Below are 23,488 nucleotides of genomic sequence, written 5' to 3'. Positions count from 1 at the left end.
AGGGAGGGAGGTAGTGATACATTCAAGGGAGAGGTTCATTCTGAAGCCCGTCTGGGAACATGCCCTGGGATGAAAATATGTGTGTGTGGGGAGGGCGGGCAGGGGGAGGTGTCAAAATGACCTGATACAACTTTTTAATGGCCACCCCAGCTCCTGAACCAGCTTCTCTCTCCTCCCTCTTCACTCAGTTTAGGGGGGTGGAGAGGGGGACCAAGCCCAGCGTATGGAATGGGGACTCTCTGGAGCCAGGAGGTATGTGACCCCCTCGACCTGCGCGGGGCAGATTTATGACATCCTTTCCAGCTCTAACGTCCCACAAGCTCTCACCCCCTCACAGCCTGCTTGATCTTTACCCAAGACAGGTGATAGCCCCTGTTTTCTCATCTCCCAGGGGTCCAAAGAGGGCTGGGTTTAGAGAGAACCAAGAGAGTTATTTTTGTCCAAAGGAGCTCTAGCCCTAACTTATTCATTCTTTCTTCTCTCCCCTTCCCTTTTCCCCACCCCTCTCTCACGATCCCCTTCCTGTTGTGTTTTTTGCTTCCTGGTTTCCCTCACAGAGACCTCCAGAAGAGGGGCTGCCCACTGAAAGGAGCCCACTATGGACCATGGCCAGGCGGGTGCCGGTGGCTGTCCTGCTTCTCGGTCTGCTCCTTGGTTCTTCTGTGCTTTTTGTCTACGTTTTTGGGAGCTGTGGCCCTGGTAAGCAAGATCCTGGAATCCCCCAACCCTGTCAGCCTTCCCTCGGTCCTGGGTCCCATTTGTCTGTCCCTCATCCTGAGGCTCCATGCCCACTGACTTATTCACCACTCCTCCTGACCCTCCTGTTCCCCCACCCTCCTTCCCTACTCCTTCCTCCCTGAATTCCACTCCTGGCCACCAGTCAGATCATTTCCTTCTCATCAGGGTCTCTCTCCATTTTCCTCACCTCGTGTTCCTTTGCCTAGCCCCTTGGGGGTGCCCTTGTCTCTCTCTCTTTCCCAGCTCTGAGCTTTTCCCCACAGGTCCTTGTGAGATGCCTGTGTGTTGGAATCTCCTGGCTCGTTACATGGCCTCTGGGAACACCAGTGTGGCCCCCTGCACCGATTTCTTCAGCTTTGCCTGTGGAAAGGCCAAAGGGATCAATAATTCTTTTCAGGCTCTTGCAGAGGAGAACAAGAGCCGACTTCGGAGAATACTGGGTAAGGAACACAAGGCAGCAGTTTGTGTAAGTGGGTGACTCTGAGCCTAGAACTATCATGACTGTCCCAACCCTGTGTGGTTGCGGAACAACTGGTTTGCACCATCCTCAATGGGCTCTCAGGGAACTGCCTCGGTTTGCTGCTCTATCACCATACCTTTCACCCCTGGGCACTGCCTCTCATCCATTTCTTCTGGTCCCTCTCTTCATCTTTTCTTTACCTAACCCCTGTCCTCTTTCCTTTCACATTTATCCATAATTAGTCCATTCTTTCCAAGTTCTCATTTTTGCCAAGCTCCATCTTCTTTGTTATCTTTTCTAAATCTTCAATTTCTAGCCTATGCCTGATATCCTCCACCACTAGCACCTGTTGCACTTCAGTTCTTCTCTCCATCACACTCATTCTCTAGCCTTCAAATCCTTGCCTTCTAATGTCCCCTTGTCAGTGTTATCCTCTCCCTCCCATTACTTCCAGCTCTCCTCTCTCACCATTATCTCCTGTTCTCCACTGAAACCTTGGACCATGGCATGTAAGTAGAACTGGAAGGAGTGGTATAATGGGGATGGATGATTGGAGATGATGGTGGAAGGAAAGAAGTGGATTAGTAGGGTTAGAAGTGATAGAAGGGGCTTTATCTGGTTGTGTGTAAGGGAAAGAATATAGATAAGCACGAAACTACGCTGGAAGAAGAGGAGGGCCAAGTTAAAAACCCAAGTTAAAGAAGATTCCTGTAGATTGTGGCTGTGGGGAAGAGAAACGAACTGAGAAGAAAGCTATGAGGGAGGAACTGAGGTCATCTAGGGGAGTGGAAGGGGGTCCCAGAAAGTTGGTGAATGGCGGTGAGTATTTGGGAATAAGAACATATACGATGCGTGTGCATTTCCAGTGTAAGGGAACCCAGAGAACATGTCGACAGTATTAGTGGGAATTTGAGAGAAATAAATGTATCCCTCTACTCTCCTTCTGGTGATGGAGAAAGAGTAGAAGTGGGCTTTCCCTTGGTGGAGGGCCATGCTTTCAGTTAAGGCACAGAGATGAAAAGAAAGAATACGTTTAGGACAAGTTCTACTGCCCACAATAGAATGAAGAGACATCAGGGGAACTAAGGGAGAGGTGTTCAATCTTAGAGGGTGGATGAGCCCCGTGGATACATGTTTGGGTTATTGTCATGTGTCTGATTGTTTCCTGCGATCAAAGAGTGAGGAATCTGGGCTAAGGGAGCCCGCCACTGTTTCTTCTCTTTGCTAAACGTTTCCTTATGAGGTTTCCTCTCTCCAATCCCTCAAAGTTCTCTGGTTTCCTGAATTTTTCTAATTTCTTCATTCAGCTCCCTCCTGCCTTACATTTCTACCTGTTCTCCTTTACCCTTATCTTACTTATTCCCATCTCTTCCTTTCCTTCCCTGTCTTTTCCTCTTTATTTTCTTTCTCACATTTCCTTTATTTTCCTCATTGTCTTTTCCACACTCCCTTTCCCTCCTCTTATTCTTCCATCAAGTGGATCCAGGCCAAATTGGGCAGTCCTCCCATCTTCCCAATTTTCCTCATCCTTCTATTCCTCCCCTTCCTTCCATTTCCCAGAGAGTCTTCCCTTTCTTTCCTATAAGCTCCCTGTCTCCACCATCTCTGCTTGTCTCTGTGCCTGCCCCACTCCTTTCATTCTCCCATATTTCCTTTCTAGAGGCCCCAAGTTCCTGGCACCTGGGCTCTGGGGAGGAGAAAGCCTTCCAATTCTACAGCTTCTGCATGGACACAGATGCCATCGAGGCTTCAGGGGCTGGTCCCCTCAGACAAGTTATTGAGGAGGTGAGACCTGGGGCATCAACTTTTCTAGGTACATAACACAAAGGACCAATGTATGCTCAGGGCTGCCATGTTTTTCCCCTAAAGTATGGGTCTCTTTCTTAGGGATCCCCAAGTTCTAGAATCCCCAAGTACTAGGAAATGGCCGTGTCTTGTGGAAGTATTAAGACCTTGGGTGATGGTAGAGAAAGAAAGATAGAGGTGGAGCCCTAGAGGGATCAAAGGACTCAAGAGTAGAAGTCAACAAGTAGCAGCTATCTGAGGATTGGAGGATAGGTCTCAGAGACTATACCCCTATGCTGAGCCCTGTCTTTCTTCCCAGCTTGGAGGCTGGCGAATCTCTGGTAATTGGACTTCTTTGGACTTTAACCGAACTCTGAGACTTCTGATGAGTCAGTATAATCACTTCCCATTCTTCAGAGCCTATCTGCAACCTCATCCCACTCCTCCACACATGCCAGTCATCCAGGTGAGCGATGCACGGGCAAAAATGCAGTGAGACCTGGGCCTGCCTTGAATTCTAGCCTATCATCTCTTAGAAGAAGGTTGTGAGTTGGGGAGATAGGACAAACAGGCAATGTAGAGAAGAGATCTATCTTCAGGGAAAATTATTGATGTGAGAGTCAGGAACATTAGATGAGATTAGGGCAGGGAGCAACAGGGCCAGTTGTGGGAAGATGTATTTCTATAGTTGCATCTTCTTACTGCTTATCTAGATTACCTCCAGAGCCTTTTAACTAATCCCCTACCTCCAGTGTTGCGCTCCTCTTACTTTTCATTTTCGCCAGAGGGATCTTTCTAAACCAAGAGCTAATTATGTTATCATCTCTGTTTAAATGCCTTCAATGGCTCACTAGCTCATCAAGATCTAGTTCCTAATTCTTAGCAAAGCCTTGCAAGTCCTTTTGCATCTGACCCCTACATGCTTCTCCAGCCTTATTCCCCCTTCTACCCCAAGCCATGCTCACTCACTTACAGCTCCAAGAATATTCCTCCATTCTTTGCATATATGGCTCCCTTTGCCTGCCGCACTACTCCCCAAACCCCCACACTCAGCCTGGAAACCTTACGTATTTTTCAAAGTTTGGCTTTGCTTATAATCTCTTCCAGGAAATCTTCACTGACACCCTGTGAGTTAGGTGAACCCGTCTGTGCTCCCATTTCCCATGCTCTCAGCATTTAACACCGTATTGAAGACTGTGAGCCTTTTAAGAACAGGACCACACCTTATTCACCTTTGTTCCTCAGGACCTAGCACAGGGCCAGGCATCCAGAGGCCCACACCAGGTGTTTGTTGAGCGAGTAAATAAATAAAAACATTGGAGGCATCAGTATTATGGTAGGCAATGTGATGCTATATATTTGGCCCCTACTCTAAAAAAAAATTCCACAAAATTACAAAAGGATGAATATACAAGAGGAAGTGATAATCAGTATGAGACATTCTAAACTTCAGTTTTAAAGGGTGTGCTCAGGAGTTTAACTCATATGGCCTTTGGGGATTGGTTGAGAGCTGAAATGGTTAAGGAAAGGCTCAGAGAAGGGAGGATGTGAGCTGAGCCTTGAAGCATGGTTGACTCACACAGGTGAAGGTGAAGCTAAAAGGCACTAAAAGGGCTGTGGAGAAGTCCTGAGCTAAGAGAAGAGCCTGGCATGGTGTGACTCCTCTGTGGGGTCAGTGAGAGGTGGGTCTGTTGAAGAGAGGATTTGGGGGTAGGGATGGGGTGCAGTAGGAGGTAAAAATAAAACTGAAGACATGAAGTTGGGCCTGATTATTGCTGCCCTAAGATACCAAACAGAGGTGATAACTTTTGACATAATAGGAAACAAAAGAGCTCCTGAGGCCTTTCAAATATGATGGCTGTACTTTGAGCTTAAATAGAGTCAACGGTTTTGGAGATCAACCTGGAGGTGTTGAGGAATCTAGATGAGCAATTTTGAGGTTCTGAACTAAGATGATTGTGGTAGAAATGGAAAGGCCAGGCATGAGGATGTAGGCAAATTCATCCTGGTGGTAGTGGTCCATGGTGATTCTAGAGGACTTAATGACTGATTAAACATGAATAAAGGAGATGGAGGAATTGGAAAATGACCCCACAGTTTTGATTTGGTGTAAATGGGAGGAGGGTTGTTTCCATCAACTTGAGACTGGATGGACTCTGAGGGGAAGAATAGGTAGAGAGAATGGACTGCAGAGAGAGCACCTCAATGAAGGGTGTGGGAGCAGAGCAGAGTAAGAACAATTAGGGAGGTGGGAGTCAGACCAGTAAGGGTGATCCACAAAGGACAGGGGAGGAGCCAATTATAGGAAGGAGGGGTCATCATTGATTCCAGAGATTTCCAAAATAAGGAATGAGAATTCACCATTGGAAACCTTCTAAAAGACAGTATCAAAATGGTTATGGAAATGGACACAGACTGTTCGGAATTTAGGAGGAAGGTAAGGAAGTTGAAGCAGAGGCACAGATAACTTTCAGTTCTTTAAAGTTTGGACATAAAATGTGACAAAGGAGTCAAGCGAAAGTTTTTTCAAGATAGGGGAAAAGTATATAGCTCAAGATGGGAGTGGGATATTGAAGTTGGAGAAGAAAAAGGAAAATGTAAGAGCAAAGATCTTCAGAATAGAATCAAGGACACAACAGTGCCAGAACTAAAGTGAGGAAAGGGAGATGAGTGAGCCACTTGCCTGGGGTACAAAACTTAAGAGGGTACCCAAAACTCAATAATCAGGGGCCGGCCCCGTGGCTTAGCGGTTAGGTGCGTGCGCTCCGCTGCTGGCGGCCCGGGTTCGGATCCCGGGTGCGCACCGAGACACCACTCCTCCAGCCATGCTGAGGCCGCATCCCACATACAGCAACTAGAAGGATGTGCAGCTATGACAGACAACTACGTACTGGGGCTTTGGGGGAAAAATAAATAAATAAAATCTTTAAAAAAAAAAAAAAAACTCAATAATCAAGCTAAATAGTATTTTGATGAATATTTTTTAAAAAATCAAAGTCAATGCAAAGATATATGGTGCACAAAATATCAAATTTTTGTTCATTGTGGATTTTTTGAAAAAATAATGTTTTTTCAAAATGGATTAAACATACATTGTGTATAAAAAAGAATGAAATCTTGCCATCTGTGACAACATGGATGGATCTAGAGGGTATTATGTGAAGTGAAATAAGTAGGACAGAGAAAGACGAATACTGTATGATTTCACTTATGTGTGGAATCTAAAAAACAAAACCAGACAAACAAACAAAACAAAACAGAAACAAGCTCATAGATACAAAGAACAAACTGCTGGTCCCCAGAGGGAAGGGGATGAGGGATGAGCAAGATAGGGGAGGGAATGAAGTAGTACAAACTTTCAGTTATAAAATAAATTACTCATGAGGATGTAATGTACAGCATAGGGAATATAGTCAATAATACTATAATAACTTTGTATGGTGACAGATGGTTGTTACATTTGTCAGAGTGATCATTTCATAATGTGTATAAATGTCAAATCACTATGTTGTATATCTGAAATGAATAGAATATTGGATGTCAACTATACTTCAATTAAAAAAAATACATTTTGGGTTTTCAGAAAAAAATCCATGATAAGCCAAGTTTTGCTATTTTATTCTGCATGGGTTTTTAGCAATCATTTTGATTTTTAAAACCATCAATTAAGATGCTATTTACCTTGATTACTGAGTTTTTAGTACCTCTTGAATTTTGCACCTGAGATAGGTGTCTCACTTCCGTTACCCTACAGCTGGCCCTAGCACAGGGAATGATTCCCTTCAGGACACGGGTTATTATGCTTCTCTCTCACTGAGCACCACCAAATTGGTTGAAATACCCACCTTCTCTCCACATTTCCATGTCTAGACTCTTCCCCCATGTCCCTTACCCCCATCCCTCCCTCTCTTTTCACCCTCACTCCTTCTCTGATTCTTCTTTATTCCTTCTCCTGAGGCCATCTTCCATGGTACACTCCCCATCTCCCCACACCTGTTGTCTCCTTCCTCCACACTCCCCACTTCTCTCCAGTCTCTCTTGTGTCCAGATAGACCAGCCAGAGTTTGACCTTCCTGTCGAGCAAGAGCAGGAACAGAACTATGCTCAGGTAAGATGGCACTGTGGACAAAGATCCTGACCTCTGATTCTAGGAGAAAGGTAGGGGCCACTGGTGGCTGTAACTGAGGTTGCCCCTCCCCCAGATCGTGCGGGAATACCTGACTTACCTGAATCAGCTGGGAACCTTGCTGGGAGGAGACCCAAGCAAGGTGCAAGAACATGCCTCCATCTCCATCTCCATTACCTCGCGGCTACTTCAGTTTCTGAGGCCCTTGGAACAGCGACAGGCACAGGGAAAGCTCTTCCAGATGGTCACTATTGACCAACTGCAGGTGCCCTAAATGAGGGACTTGAGGAGGATGGGCATGGGGTTCTCCCTCCCAAACTTTCTTGATTTCCTTGTCTTCTTTCTCCTCATTCCCATAATTCCTTCCCATCCATAATTTTCTGGCTCCATTCTTTGCCCAAACATCCTCCTCCCCACTCCCTCTCAAACTCTGAGGGAGGAGAAGCCCTCTCTCCTGCCTCCACTCCTTCTTCTTGTCCCCCTTCAGCCTTTGTGTCTCTCCTCTAAGGAAATGGCCCCTGCCATTGACTGGTTGTCCTGCTTGCAAGCGATATTCACACCGATGTCCCTGAGCCCCTCCCAGCCCCTTGTGGTCCATGACCTGGAGTATTTGCAAAACATGTCACGACTGGTGGAAGAGCAGCTGTCGAAGCACAGGTTTGCCCCAGGTGGGATTGGGGAAGTACGAGGGCAATGGAGAGACAGTCTGAAGGTCCAGAGGTCTTAGGGACAAAGGAGACTTTGGAGAATGCAGGCTGGTAAGGGCCATGCAGGAAGATGGGAGGGATCCAGGGACATGTGGGGGCAGAGAAGGGGGTAGGGTGGAGGGCCCAAGAGGGAATGGAGGAAACAGGAGGTATGAGAGGCTTGGGGGCATGGGAAATGGAAAACACGTGTGAAATGAGGGATATGAAATGAGGGATGTGGCATGAGGTTCCAGCAAGACACAGGTTTTGCTGGGAATAGAACCAAGCCTGTGAAGAGCCTCTGAGCTATAGGAGATGCTGGAAGGCTAGTCACTGAGGACAGCTCCAGCATATATGTCTTGTCAGCAGCTGAGGGGTATGAGAGGGAAGAGGAGACACATTAGATGAGTGGATAGAGGAGGTGAAGGCTGGGGTTGCCCTGGGGGACAAACTGAGGGAAAGGCCATTTCAGCTGTGGTGAGAGGATTCCAGGGCCCATGCGGGAAAGATCAGGAAGCTGAAGACAGTGGGGGACATTAGAGTGAGGCTCTGTGTTGGGATCTCTGCCATCCTTGATACCTGTGTCGCCACCACCTGAAGACAGTGGCTTCCTTCCAGGGGCTTGGGCTCAAGGCCCTTCTTCATAGCAATTCAGAGGCAGCAACACCTAGAAATTGTTTTTGAGGGAAGCAAACAACCATTCATACAGGCGTGAGCAGGTTTACATGAGGGTGCATATCAAATCTGGTAAGAGAGTTACCCACAGGGCAGAGAAAGGTATTGGATTCCAGCTTTGTTGTGCTTAGAAGACGCATCTTAAGATGAGCTGAGATTTCTTGGTTGTGCAAGTAGATGAATTTGTTTGGTTAAATCTTTTAAGTCCAGTCTTCATCTAGCCCAGATCCTTCTCTCCCTGTGACTTGAGAAGTCTGCCTCTGTATCTAGTTTCTTCTTCTATCATTGCCCAATCCACACCAAGAAAAGCTCTTCTTGACTTGTTGACATGTTAAACAGTTATTTTCCATAACTACAGAGGAAAAGGGGCATCCCCCATGAGTATCAAGGTAACTTATACAATGGGAGGCTTTTCTTGAGGGATCCCCAGAGCCCTAGGGTGTATGTGTGGGTCTCTTTTCTCTCCACAGGGACTTTCTGCAGAGCCACATGATCTTGGGGCTGGTGGGGAGCCTTTCTCCAGCCCTGGACAGTAAATTCCAGGAGGCACGCAGATTGCTGAACCAGAAACTACGGGAATTGACAGAACGCCCACCCATGGTGAGAAGAGTAGGGGATGAATTCCGTCAGATTGGGGGCTAAAAGAGTATCTGCCATGTTGAGGGATAAATGTTGGCATATTTCTCTCAGGGAGGAAACATGAGGGCAGATGCCCCTCAATGTCTGGGCTTTCCATGGAAGCAGATAGGTTGGGCATACAATACTTAGGTTGAGAACTGAGGTACCAGGTACCAGACTTTTAAACACACATATGGCCTTTTTCTGAGAATTCAAGTTTAAATATAAAGCTCTAAAATTATCAAGAACTGCCGTTTCTTTGTCATGACCCCTCAACTATTTGCCTAGTTATCCTGAGCTCTGTGATTTGAGGACCTGGACCCAAAGCTTAGGATTCACTGGGATGAGAGACAGGTGTTGCAAGCAGTCACCTGCCTCTGTCTAGGTGATTCCAGTGTTTGATGTTCAAATGTCCTTCACAAAGAGCTCATCTCTGACATCCAGTGGGATCCATTGGGCCAGACTGTGGGCTTCCTGGTGCAGATCCTGCTATGTCTAAGGAGGGGACTGTGTAGCAAATGCATTTAATTCACCAAAGCCTACTGTGTTACAGAAGATGTGGAGACATTTCTTTACTGAGAATTTGGAAATCTTAGGTTGAACACATCCAAATGCAAATGGAGGCATCTGGAAGCTAGATATGCCCCAACCTCAATGAAGGCCTCAGTGTAGTCTTGAAAGTCACTGAGTTTTTTGTGGTTTTTTTGTTTTTTTTTTTTAGTAATTTGTGGACCATTTCTCTGCCTTGGAGAAACTCACTGCTTTGCAAACCTGAAATACCTGTGGAATTTAAAGAGGGAAAATGTATGCACAGGGACTGGAATGTAGTTATTGCTTACTAAGAGTTTATAATGTGCTAGACATTTTTCTAAGCCCTTTTGACATATGAGCTAACTTAATCCTCACAACAATTCCATGAGGTAGGCACACCATTTTGTCCCTGTTTTGTAGATGGGGAAGTTGAGGCAAACAAGTTAAGAAACTTAATCAAGGTAATATAGCTAGTGAGTTGGTAGAGCTGGGATTTGAACTCTGGCAGTCTGGCTCTAGGGTCTGTGTGCTTAATCATTGTAGGCACTCTTCCTTAGGACTGTCATTCAGGTGGGCTAGTCCCCAAGAAGCTTCTGTCCAGCCTTTCTCTTGACTCAGATGAAGCAGAACAAAGCCTCAACTCCTTTTAGTTGGGCTTGTGGCAAAATCTCTTGGTTGCTACAAAATCCCTGCCAACAAACAACTTCCTGTAAATCCCAGAACTGTGGCCTGATGGCACATTGAAATGCACACTTAAAGAACTTAGAAGGCTTACAAATTGCTAAAGTCACTATCCTTTATATACTTATAGATATCCTTTATATATATTATATACATCCTTATATATCTATCAGGATATATAATTGTCCTGGGGCTTAAAAACTGAATCAAGTTCTGCCAAAAAATAGTTGTGTGACTTTGGGGAAGCCACTTCATCTTTCTGGAACAACAGTACCAAATATGACACATAATAATAATAGCATTATACATTGAGTGGTTACTGTATATCAGGCATTGCATGGAACATTTAGCGTAAATGATTTTATTTCATCCTCCAAGAAACACTCTGAGGTCCTCAGAAAAGACAAGTAAGACCTTTCATAAGACCACACGGCTCATAAGTGAAGGAATAGACTCCAAAACATATCTGTGTGGCTCGTGAGGCCATGTTTTTAACCACCTATTATGCAGGATTGAGAAATAAGTGGGTGGTACAGACAATGAGTTGGCAAATTCTATAAAGGTCAAGATAATAAATATTTTTGTCTTTGTGGTCCATACAATCTGTGTTGCAACTACTCAACTCTGTCCTTGTAACACAAAAGCAGCTGTACACCAAGTAAAATGAAAGGGTGTAGCTGCATTCCAAGAAAACTCTGGTTTAGACAATAGATGCTCTTAAAGTTCCTAAGAGGGAACGATCAGAGTGAGTTTGAATAACCAGTGAGATGTCTGTGCAGGAGGTAGGATGGAAGCAATGTCTAGAGAGTTGAAGGGATTTTCTGGCAATAATAAGGACATCATTTCATTGGGAAAATGCCTGGAGCAGGCTGGCTAAAACTTGGTGCAGTATGAAGAACCCTCCTGGTGGCTCTGGTCGAGAAGAGAGAACTAGGCTTGCATGCAAGGCTGTGTCTCCTGCTGCTGGAGCATGCTCCAGGTGTTGAGAATCAGCAAGGAAGCCAGTACAACTGGAACAGAGAAAGCAAATAGGATAACACTAGGGAAGAAAACAGAGAAGGAAGGAAGGGACAATACAGGGCCTGGGAAGGGAGTGTAAGGACTTTGGTTTTTCTCTGCATGAAATGGGATCCCATAGGATTTATCTATTTTATGTTTTAAAGAATGTATTTTCAAAGTAAGACATAGGATTTCTGACAGATGTATGGTGTGAGAGGGAGAGTGGAGTCAAAGACACCACCAAAGTTTTGGCCTTGATTTGACCAAAATTTGTGATTCCATCCAATGGTTATCAATTACAGATTTCTAACCATAGTCTTCTGGGTGAATTCTACTTTATGGTGTCCTTATTCAGAGAGACTGCTAGGTCTCATCATCTGACTATATTTTATTGATTAATTTTCAATATATAGTCAATGAAAATGGCTGATAAGCCAGGTCTTTCTCTTATTAAACTTGAGAAGCTGAGTTTTAGGAAGTAAAAACAGGACTTCACATTGTGCTTGTTAAATGTGAACTATTTATATTCAGACCAATAGTCCAACTTGTTCAGGTAATTTTAACATTTGTTTCAATCATCCATTATATTACCTTTCCTTTTCTACCTGGGGTCATTTGCAGTTTTATTTAGTATATTTTCATCTAGATCACTGTTAAGATCCTGAAGAAGGAAGAGCATCAGGTCAGGTTATTAAAAACCTAGCTATAGATTCATCCATTCATTTATGCAACAAAGATTAATTGAGCACCTACTGTACGCCAGACACTTCTCCAGGGAAAGTTAACAAAATAGACAAAAATCTCTGCCCTCAGACACTTATGTTCTATGGAGGAAGAAAGACAATAAACTAAATAAATACAGTATGTTAGGTGGTGATAAGTCTTATGGAGAAATAAAACAGTAAAGGGAGAGAGGGTGTGCTAGGCAGGGAATGTGTTACAATTTTTCAGTAGAATGGTCAGGGCAGCTTGTACTAACCTGGTACCCTTAATCTTTGATGTTCCATTATGGTTCAGCCAGCTGAGAATCCACTCAAGTTACACTATCACCCAACATAGATTTCCCTATCTAATTCACAAACACTTCATCTGTGGTTTTATCAAATACCTTCTTGAAGTCAAAATAATGCCAACATAGTGGGCTAGTACTTTTTTAAGAATTTACAGAGTACTTGCAATGTATTGTTTCACCTGATCTTCCAAGCAACTCTGTGAGGAAGCTGGAACAGGAATTATTCTCATTTTTATAGCTTGTGTAACTGAAGTATGGAGGTTTAAATTAATAATCTGCATTTAGTAAATGCTGAATTCTCTGTTCAGAAATAGGATTGAGGTGGTCCTTGAGGGTGAGTCTGGCCTGTGGATGTGTTTTGTTGGCTTTTACAGCCTTTACAAACTTTTAATTAATTGTTGACATTCAAACTTTACGAGACAGCATGTCAATAGTCAGATGTGAGGCTTGGGTAGCACTGGGCTAGCCTTCTCCAGGGCAGCAACTGACTGGAGCTGAGTGATGCACCTGGGTTCAGACGGGGTGCACGCTCTCGTTTGCCATGGCCCCTTCACATCCTGTGGCTCTGATTTTGGGCTGCTTCTCTTAGTTAGGTTACCTCATGGCCCCCATCGGAGTTTGTGACTTCTGGTCTGTGGTATGTCCTAGTGTGGTAAACCGTTTAACCAGAGAAATTGTTATTATTTTGGCATTATTTGTGCTCAGTGATCCTACACTGACCCGTAGTAGTTACAGGTTATTTTCCAAGTATTCAAAAACAATTAGTTTAATGACTCATTCTAGAGTTTTGCTTAGAAATTCACATTAAGGATTCTTGGCTGGCTTGTAATCTCTAAAATCTACTTTCCCCCTACTGAAAATTAGGCAAATTTTTGCTTCTCTCCAGACTCTTAGAATTTTCCCTGACTTCTATCATTTCTCAAATATTGTTATTCATAGTTCTAAGGTTATATCTACTACTTTTTTTCTGTGCCCTAAAATTAATCTACTGAGCCTCATTATCTTGAGTTTGAAGTATTTCTTCCATCTTCTATATTTTGGAGATGATTTTTTTCCTCTCCCTCTATTTCTTTCTCTCTTTTCAATATGTATGGTATACTCTATCACTCTGTGTCTTGAGAGACAGCACAGATACAACTCCAAGCAGACGAATATATAACCTGTCAACCTCCACCCTTGAAGCCCACATTTATTTATAGATACTGGAAATTTTTTTCCTGCTCATGGAATGTGTGACCCAGCACAACCGTTACCAAAAATCCCCAGAATTGCACAGGGGTGAGCAACGGGTGGTCTGAGGTGGCATCTATGCTCTTCAGTAACCAGTTCAGGGCCTGCCATGGCCCAGACTATGGGGTCAGACATGGAGGAGGCAAAGGCTGTTGGAGAAATGGGCAGGCACCAGTGAAAGGGATCAGGAAACAACTCAAGAACCACGAGGTGTGGAAAGGGCAGGCAGATCCACACTGCCAAGCTCAAGGCTGATGCTGTTGGCTGCTGCACCAGGTGAAGCCCCAAAGCGAAGCTCATGGGGAGGCCTGTGGGGGATAGACACCGAAGATGGCCAGCAGAACCTGCACTTGACCCAGTCATTGCTGTCAGACCCAGGTTTCCTTTCAATTCATGTTTGCTTTTCACATCTGTGTTTCAGAGCTCCAAATAGTATACTATAGAAAGTATCTGAGTCCCTTCTCCTCATAAGAGGAGAAAGTCCTTAACAGGCCTCATGGTGAGGGGACAAGAACACACAAATTTGGCAAACAGGTCTGGAGCAACCTCTAAAACGATAGACGTCCTGATAGTAAGGCCTGAGAGTTTCCTCAACGACGACAATCCTAGCCTTCCCTGTCTAGTTCCTCTTTGGTGGGAAGCCCCATAAACTCTCTCTCCAATCTTAGGACCACAGAGCATAGTGGCAGCCTAACTACCTCTCTGTGAGGAGATCCGTGGGAGTAAATAACTTACAGGAATGAAGTCTTGTGACTTCATTCACTTAACCCAAATTAGCATATGAGCTGGTTTTTCATAAGTCCCAGCTCAGCTTTCCCTTAGGGCAGCTCTCCTCTTCCTTACTCCTGGCATCTTGAATGTGTTTCTCCATCTGCTCTGTGTCATCTCTCTGCCAACCCCTTGGTCAACTCTTCAAAGCCATCTACTCCCAGCTGGGAAAGCTCTCCAGCATCTCCCTCTGATGTTTCTTATTCTTTCCATCCTGCTGTTAAAAAACACCCCAGTTGCCAAGGCCCTCTCGGGTTTTTGTCTAACTGTCTCTCTGCCTTTGAAGTTGAAGGGGTCCATTGTCACATCCTACTTTTTCTTCCCTGATTTGGCTGAAAGTTTCTAAGCTGTCTGGTAGCTGATAATTTTCTCCTTTATAAGACAAGATCCTACCATATGATCCACAATAACCATTTAGAGAGTGAAGGCAGGTGGTGGAGGAAAGGGGGAATTACCTTCTCCAATTTCCATTTTAAGCAAAGAAGTATGGGAGTGTGGGAGTCATTGCTGGGCTCCCAGAGCTGTATGTGTGGTTGGTGGGGATGAGGTGGGCAACAGACCTGCTAAGGTAAGAGGTGTGGCATCTTGTCCTCTCCTTCCCAGGAGCCTTTCAGTTCTCCAAAAGGATGCCTCCCAGAGGCCTTGCTTTCAAATTTAATAGGCAATAAACAAGGATGATTTTCCCAACTCAGTCTCACAAGACTAATCCTGGAGGACAATGTAAGCCCCATGTTGCTGAGCAGCAATAACTATGTGTATCACCAGAGGGGATAATAGTGTCAAGTGAGACAAACCCAGAAAGTCCAGAAAGGAGAGCCTTCTCTGGAGGTGAGGTCTAGACAAGACTGGCTTGGGAAAACAGAGAAGGAAAACCCTTGACAGGAGCCACTCATTCCAGCTTTTGTCTCTATAGCCCACCCACCCTCGATGGATGAAGTGCGTGAAGGAGACAGGAGACTACTTCCAACCTACCCTGGCAGCCTTGTTTGTTCGTGAGGCCTTCAGCCCGAGCACCCAAAGTGCTGTATGTGAGGGCTCTTCTCAGCCCATGTCCCTTCACTCCCCTCCCACCTAACCATCCACTCCTACTTCTATTGACTTTGCCCTTCTTGATGATATGTGTGGTCGGGGAATCAGGCGGTCATAGAGAGAGGGTTCACTATGAGAGAGAACCCAAAGAAGGACATGCTGCATCCCAAGTGTCTGCACAGTTTAGCTATGGCACAAAGCGTACACAACATGCACTAACTTGGACAAGTCACCCAACTTTCCTGCTTTGTGTTCCTTCAACTATAAAATGAGAAAATTGAACTCCATGACCTCTAAGCCTACTTCCTGTTTATCTATGATTTTTTAAGAACACATGAAACAATGTGAGAATGGAATGATATAATCTTAAGAAGTGCAAATAAATAACTACTGAGTACTTTTTTGAGTGCCTACCATGTGCCTGGTACTCTTGTAAGCACTTTGCATGAACTACTTTAAATCCTAGTATCATCCTCATTTTACAGAAGAGAGAACTGAAGCACAAAGAGGTCAAATAACTTGCCCAAGGTCACACAGCTACCAAATAGCAGAGTTGGGATTTGAACTCAGGCTTCTGATATTGTCATCCCTTTTTCTCCATCGAAAAAAGATATACACAAGATGGTAGATGTCTGGGAAAGCAGTAACTACACAGTCATGTTGTGAAGGTGGGAAGACTGCAGATTGTTGAAAAGCTGAAGAGCCCAGGAAGATGAATAGAGGAAATGCAAGCCTTAAGAAAGAGGGTGTGAGGACAAGGGCCCTCAAGAACAGAGAAGGGAATAATGGTTCTCTTCCTCCCTCTGCCTTCTGAGCTGATTGCCTGGACAAGAGTTGGGACAATGTCTCCCTCCCTCAGGAGGTAGAGATCTCTTCATGGAAAGAAACAGTCTCCCCTGTCTGCCCTCATGAATGATCAGCTCCTACCTTCTCTTTCTGTGCTTGGCACTTCCTTTCTGTCTCTACAGATCTTTGTACTCTGGGTTTTTGGTCACTTAGTAAATATTACTTTCTACTTTCTCTTTCTGAGATCTTCCCCTTCTCTACCAACTCCTCGGGGTCAAGGCCTCTTCCTAGAGGCCCAGTGGGCAGGACCCAAGACTGAGGCTGGCCTTGGTCCTCTTTCTCTATCCCCATCCCCTTACACCCACAGGCCATGGAATTATTCACTGCAATCAAGGATGAGCTCATCACTCACCTCAGAAGGCTTCCGTGGATGGATGAGAAGACCCAGAAAGAGGCCCAGGACAAGGTAAGGCCAGGAGAAAGAGACTATGAGAATAAGTAGGGGGTGGAATTGAGTATGAGATCAAGAGACTACAGTGACTGGAAGAGAGTACAAAAGGCACAAGGGCACACAGCAATTATAGACACCACTGTGTGGTACACACATCTTGGGGACAATATAAAAGGTGGGGACAAGGGCAATGATCAGTAGAAATTCCCTCTGATAAACTCGAGGTAGCTAAGTTCCTTCTACTTTTTGTGTCTTTCCCTAGGTCATCCAACTGCAAGTGAAAATGGGGGCCCCAGAACCGGCCCTGGAGCCAACGCTGGCCGGACAGGAATACAACGATGTGGGTCCTTGCCCTTGCCAGCTCCTCCTTAGTCCTCAACTTCCTCATACCCCTGACCCACCTGAGTTGCAGACAATCCATTTCCCTGGGTGATCCTAACCAACTGCTTCCTTGCCCTGGGGCTGGCTGGGCTTTATGGGTGAAGATCCACACTGTGCATCTTACCGGCAGAAAAATGGAACCTTTTAGGTCACCATGAGTGTGTGTGCACACAGGCGTACATGCATTCTTGTGACTTGCCTGAGTGTGTTTACCTATGTGCTGACATGTGTGAAGGCTGTCTGTACCAATGTGTGGTGTTGTCATTGTGCTAGTTTCCTCTGTACTGGGGATGTCTCTGTGTCATGGCTTATCTGTTTGGGTTCAAATGTACCCCTCAGGGTATGTCAGTGTGCATTGCTATTTGTCTCTGTGTATCCGAGTCGCCCCCTGCCTCCTCCAGATACAAATTGGACCCAGCTACCTGCAGTCCACTCTGAGCTGTGTCCGATCACTCCGAGCTCGAGTTATACAGAGCTTCTTGCAGCCTTCCCCCCACCACAGGTATGAGAGTGAGGGAGACACAGACACTGCATCCCACAGATATCCATCCAAAATTCACAGGAAAGCGAATGGGATCTCAGGGAAACAGAAACAGTGATAGTGGTTGGGAGGGACTGCATATGTCTGGTGAGGGGGGGCAATAAATGATGGAGTTGGTGTTCATATGCCCTTCCCCCAGGTGGCAGGTGCTCCCCTGGGAGATCAATGCTTACTACTCAATATCTGACCATGTGGTGGTCTTCCCTGCTGGACTGCTCCAACCCCCGTTCTTTCACCCTGCCTACCCCAGGTATGGGCCATTCTATGAGGGTGGGAGGAATTTTTGCAAGAGTGATCGACAAATGTTATGATGGATGGGACTTGTGGTTGGAGAATTAGAGTAAAAAACTCTGAAGCATTCTGGGGGTAAGAAACACTCTTGTCTCCCTAGAGCCGTGAACTTTGGTGCTGCTGGCAGCATTATGGCCCATGAGTTGTTGCACATCTTCTACCAGCTCTGTGGGTAACAATGGGCCATTGGGAGTGGGGCCATTGGGAACCCAGGTGAAGGCCCCAAAGGAGGCCTAGAGGAGGAGAAAGGGAGGTTATGTGAGGGCTCATGTGGGACAGTCCTGAAACCTTTGCAATGCTGCTGGGATCCAGTTCTGTCTGTGGTACCCCCATGCCCTCACCCCTGCACCACACGTCACCATCTCATTCCCTTGTCCCATTTTCAACAGTACAACCTGGGGGTTGCCCAGCCTGTGACACCCGTGCCCTACGGGGAGCGCTGCTGTGCCTGGAGCACCTCTATGCTGCCTTTCCATTACCCAGAGGAATCTCCCTCAATGCCTCCTACACCCTCCTGGAGAATGCCATGGACATTGGGGGGCTGGCCATTGCACTGCAGGTAACTCATATCCTATGTGTTAGGATCTATTTTTACCTGCAGAATAGACACCCTGTCCCCAATTTTTCCTTCTACCACCCCTCATGCAAACATCGCAAAGCTTTCTGCCTTTCACATTGCCACTGAACAGATGGCAACTTGGGGATCCCCCTCCTACCCCATAGATCTCTCTATTCTAGGATATCCCTAGTTCTTCTGGCAAGTGCATTTTCACCTGGCTCAGACCCGTGTGTCAGTACAGAACTTGGGGAAAAGGGCCATGAGCTGGTTTTGGGTATTGTGTGTAGGGCATCAGACTTGCAAATGGCCATGGGTCTGGAGCCTAAGGACTACTCTCCATCACACCCCCGTATCCAGGCGTATAGTGAGAGGCTATTATGGCACCGCGGGGAGACCGTCCTGCCCAACCTGAACCTCAGCCCCCAGCAACTCTTCTTCCGAAGCTATGCCCAGGTAGGCAGCCACTACCTCCCACGGCTTGCTCCATGTGAGATAAACATCCCATTGTTAATTCTCATAGAGTCTCTCCTCTCTGAAACATCTTCCTCTAGATGCCCCTAGCTCTCTGCTGCAGATGTCCCGACTGTCATCCTTTCACACATGGCCCCTTGGGACTTTCATACTACTACAAATTCTCCTACCAAATTCAGCACCCCCTTCAAAAAAAAAGAAAACACTACTTCCAAATCCCTCCCTGAGATGAGGCCAACTTTTTTCTTCTCTCATTTCTTCTTCTAGAAATACAGACTGGTTAAAAATGAGCCTTAACAGGCTGTGTGGAGACCACATTCCTCCTCAGAGACCTTGCCCCCAGGTGTGGGCCCCACCTGACATAACCCTCTAAGTGCCATGTGTCCCTCAACAGACATTGCCCCCAATTCCTCAGTGCACTTAAAGACCCCCTTACAGAGTTCTTTCAGCAGACTCCACCTCTCGGTTACTTACAAATGATCTGATTACACGGCCAAGCTCTCCTCCAGACCCTACTGTGAGATTAAATGACCTACAAAGGGCAAATACTCTTTCTCTCTCTGCATGGCCCTTTGTTCCTATCCCTGCTGTCCTCTTTGTTGTCCGTAGTCACCACCTAGTCACCAGGTCTGCCTTGTCCTACTGACTCTAATCTACTCTGCTATTCTTACTTGTATGGACCTCTCTTCCTCCCCAGGTGATGTGTAGGGATCCCAGCACCCAGGATTCTCAAGACACTCACAGCCCTCCCACCCTTCGAGTCAATGGGCCCCTCAGCAACACGCCATCCTTCGCCAGATATTTCCGCTGTCCACATGGTGCCCTCATGAACCCCTCCAGCCGCTGCCAACTCTGGTAACCTGGCTACAAAAGAGACCTCAGTATAGATATATCAACATCGCGCTGCCCCTCCATGGAATCAGGGCGATATCTCCTCTCCCCTTCTGTTCCAAAAATAAAAGCTAGCTCTTGGCTTCTGCCTATCTCTTAATGACTCTTTCCTGCTACATTCTATGTCTAGAAGTCAGAAAAGATAAGAGGAGAAAATGTCACGCAGAGTTTCAGAGATACAAGAAAAAAACCAATGATTGGTGAACTGGTGAGTCTAAAGGTCAGTGGGCCAAAGGTTGGGCTATTAAACAGACTAGTTAGAGACAAGAGGGCTTTGGTTAAGTCTAGGAAAGCTGCCCCCAATTGTTTTCAAGATTTTATTGCTATTACTTTTACTGTTGCTGGCTCCTCCCCCTAATCTGCTGTCCTGAGCAAAGCCAGGAGAAGCGTGGGAGAGAGAAGCGCAGGAGTCTGGTGTCTTTGTCCCTGGGAGATGGAGCTCAGAGCGTGGGGAGGCGGTCAGGTGATGACGATGGGCAATTGAAAGGCCAGATCCAGGATCTCTCTGATGCCGCATCCTGAGATAAAGGGCCACTTGCAAGGGGCAGTTAGCTGTGTGTACGTCTCCGTTGGGAATAGTCACCTGGAGCCCAGTTGGGAGAGAGGATCAGTAAGCTAACATGAAGCGGAGGTAGATATCTAGGTTCTCCTCCAGGAACCAGGCCACCACCTCAGCCTCAATGTCCCTCATAAAAAAACCATGATGCTGGCCAGATTAAAGCAGAAGGCTAGGTCAAATAGGTGGTCACGAACAGTTGCCGTCTCTGATGTCCTGTCCTCCTCTTGCTGGGCCATGTCCACCACCTGCCACATCTCACCCACTGAGGAGGCCACAAAGTGCTCTTCGAACTGCTCTTGAACCTGGTCTGGAACGGGGAGAGGGGAAGGCGCTGAAAGGACTGAGCCTACCCTGCCCTCACCCCTCCCTTGGCCTGCACCAGTAAGGGGAAGAAGTTGGAGAATATGGGGAGAGTTAGGGCCTGGGGCTTTTAGCTCAGCTACCTATATCCTTGTCCTTGACCAGAGAGGTGATGGTCCACCTGGAGGTCTTTTCTGGTCTGTGTGCAACCACCGCCCCAACTCAAGCACACACACACCCCATTTCCAACTCCGACTGCCTCCTCCAAAGTGTTACACCATCTGGGGAGTGAGGGACCACCTTAAAGAAGGATGAAAACCAAAGACTCTCTGCCCAGACAAATGCACCTGTGCCCATACACAGGAAAGCCACATGCAATTTCAACTAGCCCCTGATATGCCCCTGAATGTGGCCCTGGCTAAGAATCCCTGTTCTAGACTCTTTACATGACCCTTTCACACTATAATAATAGGGGACTGGAGTTATCTTAGATCTTAGATTTCACTCTGACCTCATAAGTGATCTGGGCCTAACTGAAAAGAGGTCTGATCCCTAGCCCCACACATTGTCTCCCTCTTCTCTACCTACCTGTAGACGATGTTTTCTCTTTCTGACTCCTCTCGTTGGGGCTTGGGCTCCCTTTCTGAGGCTTCACCTCCTTCACCCGCAGTAGCAGCAGGATGGCTGCCAGGAATGCTGCCCTGCAGAGCTGGGGGCCCAGGGAAGTCATGGGCTTGCCCATCTGCTGCCTCAGTCTTCCCTACTCCCCAGTGCACAGCAGGCTCCCCCCTCCTCCCTCTCCTGTCCCTATCCTGGCCCTTACCCCTTCCCAGCACCCTTCCATTTTCTTCCCTTCCCTTCCACAAGACCTGTGACTTCATGAGCTCTGTGACATCACAACCATGGGACTGACTCTCATTCCAGCTCACTAGAGAGTTCTGTTGCCAGGAAAGGGAGTGGAGAGTAGCCAGCAGGGGACAACAGAGGCTTCTAGGATGACCATAGTGGGTCATCCCTTGGAGAGCAGCAAAAACGACTTGAGTTTGTGAAGTACTTGTGCATCCATTATATCATTAGATCCACACAGCAACCAGGACTCAAAGTAGCAGTTTTATCACACCCATTACATAGATGAGGAAACTGAGGTTCACAGAGGAAATGACTCACCTACTCAAGATCACATAGAATATAATAGACAGAGCATGACTCTTGATTAACTCTCATGATTCTAAATATCATGTCTTCCTACTCTTCCATGCAGCCTTCCTCGGGGAAAGTGGCTTGCAGAGGATGAGGTCCAGACCAGATGTAGAAATGAGGATCCTCAAGTCCTGGGATGTGCATGATCCAAGCAGCTGACAGAGTGACTGAGGAGTGGTACAGGAGGTCACTTGGCAGTAGGGGAGGGAAGAATCAAGTAAGCAGATGACCCTGCTCATCCCCACCTTGCTCTCATTGACCTGCAGGTCCAGGGATTGATGCTTGGGTGGAAAAAATCACTAACCTCCTCCTTGCTCTTTTAGGGGAGGAGCCTCTTGGCTCCCAGCTAAAAGGGAAGCAAGTCATCTCTAGCTCTGGGGTTATGGATGGGGAGGGTGCCTGGCGGTGGGGAGTGTCTTACCAGGCAGGTTGGAATGGAAAGAACCGGGTTGTACTGAACACCATTACTTCCATTTCCACACCACCCACCTGCCCGACTCCCCGTGTTGAAAAAGACAAATCCTTGCAGGAAACCAAGAATCCGTTTAAATTTTTTTTCTTATTACAAATGTATAAAAAAAGTATGAAAAACAAAAAGGGCTAATAATCCCACCACCCAATGAAAATCACTGTTAATGTTTTAAAGTATAGTATTCAAATCCTTTCCCTTTACGGCTGTGGGCATGCGGGGTGGGAGTGTACTTCCTAAAAAGTGATATGCAGCTACTATGTGTGTTCCTCCTCCTTATCACATCAGAATAAGAAGTCTGGCTGCTTTGGCACCAAGGGGCTCTGGGACCTGACAGTGCAGTGAGGTGCTCCCGACCGCTCCTCCTGGACACCTGGGAGGCATTACTGACTCACGCTGGACTTGGAGGCATCATCGGGCTGGCAAGCTGCTACCTGAGGGAGAGAGGTTGTAGGTGTCCTTGCCTGCAGAAAGCTGAAGGAGGATGGAGAAGAATGAGAGGAGAGAAGGGAAAAATAAGTGGTGATGCACAATATGACAAAGATGAAGGAGTGTGAAAAAGAAAGAGAAAAATAAAAGCCAGAGGAGAGAAGAGAAGGGAACTCTTCAAAGACTAAGAAGTAGCTTGTAAATCTCCAGTCGACCAGCTGGGATGGGTGGGACAACTGGGTCCCCCTTGGGCAACTCCTACGTGCCCCTCCCATTGGAGAGGACAGTGCAGGCAGAGAAGGGCAAGTGAGAGTGAGAAGGGCTGAAGACCCAGAGGTGGGGGCCTGCACACTGGGCCCTGCTTTCCTCCTCTGGGACCAGGGACTGTGCCCTTGGTGGCGGAGCCCCTGTGTACCTGCTCTGTGCGGCTCTGACCGGGCCAGCCCCTCCCCGCCCCCACTCCCTCCAGGATTAGCTTTATGGGTTGAGTGTTTCCTCTGCCAGCCCCTGCTTATCAGCGCATCTACAACCCCCACCTCAACCTTATCGCTCTCTCCATCTCCTTATACTGGAAGTCCCAAGGTTTCAGAGGCCATTACCACCCCACACTGCCCCACCCCCCAGCAACACAGAAAAATGTCTCACAAGGTGACCCCCTCCCCCTTCCTAGCTGGCATCTCCCCACACCCTGGGTGAGAGCATGCTTCCTTCTTGTCTAGGCATCTACTCTTCCTTTCCTTACTTATTTTCCTTTCAATTCTTTTCCTTCACTAAAGGTTATTTTGTAAATCCTTCAGTCTCTAGAGAAGCACTCTCATTCTT

General features: G+C 46.6%; 2 protein-coding genes across 2 annotated transcripts; one reads left to right on the top strand and one right to left on the bottom strand.

Moving 5' to 3' along the window:
• Nucleotides 1–228: 228 nt before the first annotated feature.
• KEL (Kell metallo-endopeptidase (Kell blood group)) lies at nt 229–19,762 on the top strand. The gene is given in 19 exon segments (XM_087434540.1): nt 229–252; nt 558–691; nt 921–974; nt 976–1,178; nt 2,859–2,983; nt 3,303–3,449; nt 7,032–7,091; nt 7,186–7,374; nt 7,618–7,766; nt 8,941–9,070; nt 15,223–15,333; nt 16,492–16,590; nt 16,838–16,915; nt 17,358–17,458; nt 17,637–17,747; nt 17,889–17,956; nt 18,178–18,347; nt 18,705–18,800; nt 19,516–19,762. Coding segments are annotated over 19 exon segments (2,211 nt in total). The 3' UTR covers nt 19,678–19,762.
• A 634-nt stretch (nt 19,763–20,396) lies between these two features.
• SOFU1 (sperm-oocyte fusion factor 1) lies at nt 20,397–21,310 on the bottom strand. Its single transcript, XM_004430809.3, has 2 exons — nt 21,157–21,310; nt 20,397–20,575 (listed from the first exon to the last, which is right to left on the bottom strand). The coding sequence occupies exons 1-2, from the start codon at nt 21,308–21,310 to the stop codon at nt 20,397–20,399; spliced, it is 333 nt and encodes a 110-aa protein (XP_004430866.1).
• Between the last annotated feature and the right edge of the window lie 2,178 nt (nt 21,311–23,488).

This window comes from Ceratotherium simum, chromosome 1, assembly GCF_057802395.1.
Source record: "Ceratotherium simum simum isolate JZ-2026a chromosome 1, ASM5780239v1, whole genome shotgun sequence".
NCBI lineage: Eukaryota > Metazoa > Chordata > Mammalia > Perissodactyla > Rhinocerotidae > Ceratotherium > Ceratotherium simum.
Note: the sequence above shows the minus strand (reverse complement) of the source record. Positions and strands in the feature narration are given on the sequence as shown.

Excerpts from the sequence above, each read along its gene's own strand:
- SOFU1 (XM_004430809.3), bottom strand. The coding sequence starts at position 21,310 with ATGGGCAAGCCCATGACTTCCCTGGGCCCCCAGCTCTGCAGGGCAGCA. Across the intron at positions 20,576-21,156 it reads AGAGAAAACATCGTCTACAG|ACCAGGTTCAAGAGCAGTTC; the intron begins GTAGGTAGAGAA and ends TCCCCGTTCCAG.